This window comes from Triticum urartu, chromosome 5A, assembly GCF_056163025.1.
Source record: "Triticum urartu cultivar PI428250 chromosome 5A, HENAU_Tu73, whole genome shotgun sequence".
Classification (NCBI taxonomy): Eukaryota; Viridiplantae; Streptophyta; class Magnoliopsida; order Poales; family Poaceae; genus Triticum; species Triticum urartu.
Window position 1 is genome coordinate 575,503,045 of NC_141877.1, and position 9,030 is coordinate 575,512,074.

At 42.3% G+C, this 9,030-nt stretch overlaps 1 protein-coding gene across 1 annotated transcript; it reads left to right on the forward strand.

Moving 5' to 3' along the window:
* The first annotated feature begins 381 nt into the window (after positions 1–381).
* On the forward strand, positions 382–5,822 carry LOC125510684 (uncharacterized). The gene is made up of 6 exons (XM_048675935.2): positions 382–921; positions 2,890–2,992; positions 3,091–3,262; positions 4,152–4,235; positions 4,314–4,477; positions 5,514–5,822. The coding sequence occupies exons 1-6, from the start codon at positions 539–541 to the stop codon at positions 5,634–5,636; spliced, it is 1,029 nt and encodes a 342-aa protein (XP_048531892.2). The 5' UTR covers positions 382–538; the 3' UTR covers positions 5,637–5,822.
* Positions 5,823–9,030: the final 3,208 nt, after the last annotated feature.

The following is a 9,030-nucleotide window of genomic DNA, read 5'->3' on the forward strand; positions in this document are numbered from 1 at the left end:
GACCCGTTATCTTAGCGACGAAGGACACCCGCAACCTAGAGTCGGAAATCGTCGAGAGAGTGAAATAGCCTTGTTTGTCTCAAATTGCCTGCATTTTTTTTACTTCTGCTTTCTAGTTTGAGTTCTCCTCTACCAATTTGGAGAACCTTGATTATAAGCGTGCAAGAACATGCTCTGTAAAAGGTAAATTGCAAATCCAGACGACACCATAAAATCCCTCTCTACGCCTGCAGTCAATCCTGACGTCCACTGGAGCACAAACGGTCGTGACACCATCACATCATCACAAGGGCAAAAGGCAAAGCCTCGGGCACGGGGGGAAAACGTGACGCGGCGTATCTGGGCCAGACGCCCCGAGGGGGAAAGGAAAACCCACATTTTCAGCCCAAACAAAAACCGAAACCACGCGAGGCAGCGAGCGAGCCCTTCCATCCCACCCCACCCCACCGGTGCCTGCCTGCCCGTGCGCACGGCCACGCTCCCCCCAGAGCCAGAGGCAGAGGCAGAGGCGAGAGAACCAACCCGAGGCCAGGCGGCGATGGTGTCGGACTCGGAGCTGGTGGAGCGGCTGCGGGAGGTGCTTCGGGAGTCGGACCTCACCACCACCACCACCGGCGCCCTGCGCCGCCGCCTCGAGGAGGACTTCGGCGTCGACCTCTCCGACAAGAAGACCTTCGTCCGGGAGCAGGTCGACCTCCTGCTCTCCGAGTTCGCCGACAAGGCCGAGCCGGAGGATGCGCCCGTGGAGGAGGAGGATCCGGGGGAGGTGACGCCGGAGGCCGGGGAAGGGGGTGAGGAGAAGGGCGAGGGGGACGAGGAGGGGGCCGAGCAGCAGGAGGGGGAGGGGGAGGAGGAAGAAGAGGAGGAAGAGGAGGAGGAGGAAGAGGAGGAGAGTGGCGGCGGCCGGAAGAAGAAGCAGCGGTGAGGCGCCTTTGCTCCCTGTCCATCTCTCCCGCATTTGCTGCTCCGTTTAGGGTTCATTGCGCGCTTCGTTTTCATCGATCTGTTAGGATACGCGTCGGCACTGTGCATTCGCGTGCGATATCTTTGACCGAACAGTAGTGAGGATTCAGGCGTTTCTCTCAAGGTTCGTGGAGGGTTCTGGGGTTGCATATTCCTTGCCGTGTTTAGGCTGTTACTGCTCCTGCAAAGCTGTTATTATCTCGCCAGGGGAAAACCGCGTCTGCTTTATCCCTGCCATTGAAATCTTGGACCAAATTGTCGGCAAAGGTTTTGCTTGCGTTTGCTATCGCTTTTCAATTTGCCTTGACATGATATGTTTATTCTTCCTTTTAACTTGTTTTGCTCAAGTATCTGTTGATGGTACCATGCTGAGTTTGTTCTGTTTCCTGATTGACTTGGTGTTTTCTCCTCTTCTTGCTATGGTGGATGTTTACTGGGTTCTTTTTGTGTTTGTCACTGTTATTACAATTAGTGCTTCAGGCGGCTTAATTCCTCTAATTAATGTGCGCATGGAACACTTTGTAGCTGCATTTGTTGTATATTAGCCGTTTGCAGTTGCATGATGTAGTCGTGCTTATATTTCCTATGGGCTGATGTGTCCGTGAGTCTTGTAGGGTCATTAGCTGCAACATTTGGTGATTGTAATGCAATTACATTTTCCACCGCTCATGCATTTTGATGTTTCATGCACTAGACATTGTAATGCTCACTGATGCACTAGACATTCTAAGTGTTTTAACTGCTTGGATAATATCTCCACAATCAGTAGAGATGCTTCAGTTACTTTACACCTCAGCATTGTGCTGAACGACCAACTCAGGGACATTTGAATGGGTTGGTGATTTTGTGGCTGCATTTTGTGCTGTGCATGCAGGTGTGTGTTGGTGCATATACCACCAGTGTAGAGTGTACCACAAGAACATGTGGAAAGGCAATATCCATGTATACTCAATAGTATACCTCTTACTGCAAAGCAATTACCCGACAATTAGTGTTTCTGCTATCATGTGGCTATTTGTCCAATATTTGCTATCCCGCTGATCAATGATAAATTCGGTGGTGGATAAGCCACTTGTATTTTTTAGGTAGGGGCCGCTGTGGTCGTACATTTGGGGCTCTGATGTACCTTTTGCTTCCTGATTGTTGGTCTCTTTGTACTGCTACCTCTGTAACTAAATATAGGACGTTTTTGCAGTTTAATTTGAACTGCAAAAACGTCTTATATTTAGTTACAGAAGGAGTAGTTAGGTATTATTAGTTCTCAAGTTAGGAATTTCCTTTTCCTATTATAGTTGTCTGAATGTATTTCAAGACTTGGAAATTAACTGTTGAAGATGTTGACTTAAGTACCAGTCAACGTGGTTGGGTTAAACACATGGTCTTACTACAATGAATTGGAGTTTACACTCAGGTTCAGTAGTTCCACAGTCACAATCTGTGGTGGACCAGTGGTTATTCAGATTAGAATGAAATACTGTGCAATTCAAGACACTAATGGGATACCTCTGCTTATATAGGTGGAAAGATGATAGCTGAAATCAGCTGGTACTATTATTCCGTGACATTTTGGTATAGTTCCCACACTAGAAGGTTTATCATAGTGGAGCTGTTCTCAGGCGTTTTTTCCTGAAAGTTTGCTGATGAGCAGCACATCCTGTTGTCTTTTCTATTGTTCTTACATAGTTATAGTTAGTTACTACGGATCTGTATTCCTGCATGACTCATAGGTTGAGAACCAAACTGATTATTTGCATAGAATATATGTATATGTTAAGATGTGTGGTATTTTTTTAGGCATGTTTGAGTTACCGAGCAGGTTCGTTAGCTCTGTTGGACATTTGCACAACTTCTCGTATTGACAATGCTTACTCTTTCTAAATGGCCATACCATACCCAGTAATTTTTTTAACCCTATCAATTGCATAGGTTGGGTGATGGCAAGAAAAAGGCTGGTGGCTTTACAAAATTATGCAGCATTTCCCCAGCACTTCAAGAGTTTGTCGGTGCCTCTGAGTGTGCCAGGACAGAGGTAACCACACCTCCCGATTTTTGTCACTTCTAAACCTCATATCAGATGAATGGTTTGTCAAGAATCTTCCTTGTCTTATTTCATGGTGTGCTTTCCAGGTTGTCAAGAAGCTTTGGGCATATATTCGAGAAAATAATTTGCAAGACCCAAGCAATAGGAGGAAGATTCTGTGTGATGATAATCTGAAGAAGATTTTTAACGTCAATTCAATTGATATGTTCCAAATGAATAAAGCTTTGACCAAGCACATTTGGCCATTGGATTCTGATGGTATCTCTCTCTCTCTCTCTCTCTCTCTCATACACACGCGCGCGCACATCTGGGGAATATGAGGCATTAGTATATAACTATCAAAGAAGGGATACACAACTTCCAGTATATTTTCCATTGCTTGGTATAATACTCATGCTTTGCCTGCTAAAAAAATGCATGCTGACTCAATATAACAAACATACTATTTGCTAATAGGTACTCCCTCCGTTCCAAAATAGATGACTCAACTTTGTACTAACTCTGTACTAAAGTTAGTACAATGTTGGGTCATCTATTTTGGAACGGAGGGAGTATAAATTTAACCCCATTGATGCTCTTTCGATGTTCTCTTATGTGTTGTTACTATTGTACTAACAATAATGCCTTTATCAATTCTGACTGCACTAGAACATGGTATTGTGCATCAGAGCTGTAGAAAAATTGTTGCTCTGCTAGCATGGAGCTCAGCTAATAAAGTTGCTCGCTGCGATGGATGAAAGAAAAGAAAATGAACAAAGAAAAACTGTCGTTAATTTTGGTACAAGTATCATCTGGTTTGTAAGAATGTATGTGTTGATAGTCATATACTCATTCCTCATATCTCTAATTTTGTTTTATTTTGGCATGTGGTACTGTATAAGCTTAGTTGGCCTATGTTTATTTGAACTTGTTACGGGACTTAAATGTTGGCTGATTTATTAATTAGCTTGTGCTTATTACCTAGGTTAGGACCTTTGCCATTTAACATGTATGTACAAGAATAAAAGGTGGAGCTGGTTTCATGCATCATAGTAGACTCCATTGAATATATATATATATATATATATATATATATATATATATATATATATAGTATCACTGTCGACCTAACCTATCTCTGAGGTAATTATTCTCTGTGATTTATTAGGTCCCGTCTCACCCAAAGAGAAGTCGACACCCAAAGAGAAGTCGACACCCAAAGGGAAGCCTCAAAAGAGAGACAGAAGTGAAGGTTCGAAAATATTTGATTAGCTTCCTGCTGCGTGAGTTTCTGTTCTCGCAAGGTTATTGATGAAATGTCCTTTTGCAGGAAACAAGCAAAAAGGTGGATCCTCTGGGTCTACTTCTGGTCTTCTTGCGCCCCTTGTACTTTCGGATGATTTAGCAAAATTTATTGGCACCGGTGAGAGTATGTTGTCACGATCTGATGTAGTGAAGAGAATGTGGGATTATATCAAAGAGAATAACTTACAGGTAAATGCTATTTTCCTGGATATTGCATTACTGTTCATGATAACATCAATTTGAAATGTCAAGCAGTTTATTTATTGGTTGATACGACGGTACATGTAAGAAATTTTGCGGTTGTGCGACAAGGCTTACTTACGTAGTCATTGTTGTGTCGGGTTTTTTATCTGGAGTGATACATCACGGCAAACATGGTAGCATATGTGCTGGAGAAAGCATGCTACTCAACTACTAAGTTGCACATAAGTTTATGATGCCTTATTACCCTAGTCCCGACCAAGTATCATATGGATCACTTACGAGGACCACACTACCATGTGTCCATATAGATTCTAAGTATTCTTATTCCCATGGCAATGCTTACACTCTATGATACACGTTTCCCAGTGTACCTGATAGCCTGAGATTTGTGGTAGTATGTGGTTAAATGCAAATCTGCAACTCTGTCCTGCAGCCTCGGGTCTAATAAATGGGGTAATAACACATCTTAGTATTGTGTAATGTACAATTCAGATCATTGGGATGTACGACAGGTCTAGATTACTGAAATGTTGCCGTTTATAATCTGCTGTGAGCTTTTGCTTGTCTTTTCAAACAGCCATTGAAAACTCAAGTATGCTGCAGTACCGGGGCACTATTTTGGTGTTACTTAGGACTAACTCTGCATCAAAGCATGCACACTTTTAAACAGCAGCTTTTGTAGTCAAATCATTACTGTGGTATGGTGTCTCCTGTATACTCTTTTACCACCTCATTAGCTGAAATATTTTGAGAAAAAGGAGGCGGCATTGGTCGAGATGGACCAACTGGGCACTGCAATTTTCAGTTCTTTAAATCTTTTTGTCAGAAACTTGGACGTTACTTTTGATTGTTTGAATACATCCACTGTTGTTTGGCTTCGGAGTTGCTTTCTAACTTGGTTTTCGAGATGTTGAAATTGTTCATGTGGAATAGTAAGAAATGGTTGATCTTATCTGAACACCATGATTGTATCAATCTGCCGCATCAGACTTACCTTTTGTGTCCTTGTTGGTGTTTTAAGGATCCTTCTGACCGGAGGAAAATAATCTGCGACGAGAAGCTGAAGGATCTATTCCAGGTTGAATCATTCACTGGATTCACTGTGTCGAAGCTGCTGAACCCCCATTTTACAAAGGCAAAGTAGGGAGGCTGCACCACCCCCGGCCCGCGGCACCCGTAAGGACGGGTGGTTTTGCTTTTCTTGTTTTGCAGTAAATCTGTAACCGTGGAACATGTAGGAGTCATCATCAGAGAAATGTGGAACCTTAACTTGTGTGAATTCCGGTTGGACTTTTCCCCCATTTATCAATGGTAGGGTCTTCAGTGTCTACAGTATTTTGCGCCTGCGCTTTCTCCAGCAAGTAAAATGTGGCAACACGACCTTGCGTGCATTCTCGCTGAAGCCATCCATGGTCCTCCGAATTATGCTTGGGGATGACGATAAGATCGGTTGTCTCGGGCAACTTTTGGGGACGAAAAGATGGTAGGGGTCATGAGTTGGGTGCTTCCACTTTCGTACAGGATCTCTTGCCTTTGCGGCTCCAGATATGGGATAAGTCAGCTGCAGTGATGCGCCCAGGTTTTCTTGGTTGTACTGTTCTCGTACTGTGCGAGATCTGCAGCAGCCGGCAAAAGTAGATTAAATTCATGGTTCTCGTAGATAAAATTTGGAGTAGGACAGTGAGATCCACTGATCCTATCGATATTCTTGATATCAAACTTAAAAGGGTGAAACGTTTTTTTAAAGGTTGGGATCAAGTAGATATGGTCATTCTACGAAAAAGAAAGAAGATCTTAGAGGAGCTGGCTGTGCTAGAAGAAGATCTGAAATATACTGGCTTCAATTCTCATGAAAGATGGTTGTTGAAAGGGACTTAAATACAGATTTTTTTTTTGTGAAAAACTTAAATACAGATTACTTCCATAATAAAATAGCTAATGGGCGCAAAAGGAAAAAAAAACTATCCATGCGTTGAGATGTGGTGATGTCTGAGATTGAATGAGCAGGGCCAAACGAGCAAGACTTTTTGTTTGGCCCTGATCCTGGAAATATGTTCCATTCAAACCCTGATACCAGGGAAAATAATGAAAAGCTAAATGATATGGATAAGGCTTATTTAATTAGGGAGTTCACTGAGGCTGGAGTAAAAGATGCTATCTTTGCTATGGATTCAAATTGAGCCCCTGGACCATATAATATACCAGTAGAATTTTATCAAAGTTGTTGGGAGATTGTGAAGAAAGAGTTGATGTTTCACAAAGGCACACTTGATGTTCAGCGGCTCAATTATGGTGTGATAACCTTACTCCCCAAGATTATATTTCTTGGGCAGATAGGATCCAACATTTTAGACCTACATGCCTTCTTAGATGTCCTTGATTATCAAAGTTCTTGACTGTACTCCGTAGGGTTAAAAAATATGTGGAGAAATTGACCACTAGTACAAAATGCCTTTGTGAAAGGCAGGAATATAATGGGTGGTATCCTTTCCCTTCATGAGCTTTTGAACTACACTCATGTGAAGAAATGGGTGGGGTGTTGTGCTTAAGCTCGATTTCAAGAAAGCATACGACAAGGTTAACTGAGTTTGTTTTGCTGGAGTGACATGAGGTGAGGGGCTTTAGTACTACCTAGTGTAACTGGATTGTACAAATATTATATAATGGTACTGTCAGTATCAAACTCAATAACTGCACTGGTCCGTACTTTCAGAGTGCCAAAGGGGATCCCTTGTCTCCATTTGTTTTAACCTTGTCACTAAGTGTTTAGCAAAAATGATTAAAAATGCGTAAGAAAATAATCTTCTTGCGGACGTGGCTCTTGATCTTGTACCTAATGGTGCCACGGTTCTTCGGTACGTGGATGATACAATTATCTGTTTAGAGCATGATTTGGATGAAGTTGTAAATCTTAAGATGCTTATTTTCATGTTTGAAATAATGTCTGGTCAATTATCTGTTTAGAGCATGATTTGGATGAAGTTGTAAATCTCCAGATGCTCATTTTCATGTTTGAAATAATGTCTGGTCTGACAGTTAACTTTCAAAAGGGTGAAATCCTCACTGTTGGTGGAGATGCTGACATGTTTGAAATAATGTCTGGTCTGACAAAAAAAACCAATCAATATGCTGAGCTTTTTAGGTGTGATGTGGGTCAGTTTCCTATTAAGTATTTAGGTATGCCAATGAGTTTTACTTCCTTGAGAACTTCTGACTAGGATTTCCTGGAAGGCAAGTACTTCAAAAGATTTGATGCCTCTGTGGGTGGAGACATACCCTTTTTAATGTTTCTCTCGCAAATTTCTTTATACCGTATGTCTATGTGGCTGATGAATAAGAATTTTATAGAGAAGCTAGATAAGCATAGAATGAGATTCTTTTGGCAAGGGTGTAACGAGAAAAAAAGATATCACCTTGTTAGATATGTAGGTATAAAAGTAAAGGAGGGTAGGGAGTTAATGACCTCAGAAAGCAGAATGTTAGCTTGACGGTCAAATTGTGGTGGAAGCTAGAAATACCCAGAATGGTATTTGGCATGACATAGTGAAAGCTAGATATTTGAGAAATAATAAAATGGCCACGTGCAACGTAGATTTTCTGACTCGCCTTGTTGGAAAGCTATTTTGAAAGCTAAAGATTTATATATGCTTGGGAAGAGAATTCATATTTGATTCAGTGATATTGCTAGGCTTTAGAAAGATTCCCTAAATGAACAAGTTCCCTTGGGTGAAAAATTCCCCGCCTTTTTGATATTTGTACCGACCAGTATTGTACTGACAGACAAGTTAGTCGTATCAATGCGAATACCTTTTTTAGAAGAAGATTGAGTCGTGAGTTTGCCTGCCAGTGGCAAGAAGTTATAACTAATCTGCAACTCGGTGCTTAAGGTGATACTGTGTATTGGGGCCTCAATAAGAATGCTAAGTATGCGACTAAGTTCATGTATAAATAGTTAGAGAAACCTCTTAGTGGATGTAGCCACAAGTGGATTTGGGGTGCGAAGTTGCCTTCGAAAATTCAAAATTTTCTATGGCAAATGTTTCAAAATGCTGTTTTGACAAGGCAAGTCATGAAGCAAAGGAAGTGGCCTGGTAATCCTTGTTGCTCTTTTTGCAAAGATGTTGAGTCTTCTCAGCATCTTTTTGTTGGGGAACGTAGCAGAAATTCAAAATTTTCCTACGTGTCACCAAGATCTATCTATGGAGAGACCAGCAACGAGGGGAAGGAGAGTGCATCTACATACCCTTGTAGATCGCTAAGCGGAAGCGTTCAAGTGAACGGGGTTGATGGAGTCGTACTCGTCGTGATTCAAATCACCGATGATCCTAGTGCCGAACGGACGGCACCTCCGCGTTCAACACACGTACAGCCCGGTGATGTCTCCCATGCCTTGATCCAGTAAGGAGAGAGGGAGAGGTTGAGGAAGACTCCATCCAGCAGCAGCACAACGGCGTGGTGGTGGTGGAGGAGCGTGGCAATCCTGCAGGGCTTCGCCAAGCACCACAGGAGAGGAGAAGAACTTGGGAGAGAGGGAGGGG

Bases quoted from the DNA above. Each gene is read 5' to 3' on its own strand.
- LOC125510684 (XM_048675935.2), top strand. From the start codon at position 539: ATGGTGTCGGACTCGGAGCTGGTGGAGCGGCTGCGGGAGGTGCTTCGG. The intron at 922-2,889 runs GTGAGGCGCCTT...TCAATTGCATAG, and splicing joins GGCCGGAAGAAGAAGCAGCG to GTTGGGTGATGGCAAGAAAA. The intron at 4,236-4,313 runs GTTCGAAAATAT...GTCCTTTTGCAG, and splicing joins AAAGAGAGACAGAAGTGAAG to GAAACAAGCAAAAAGGTGGA.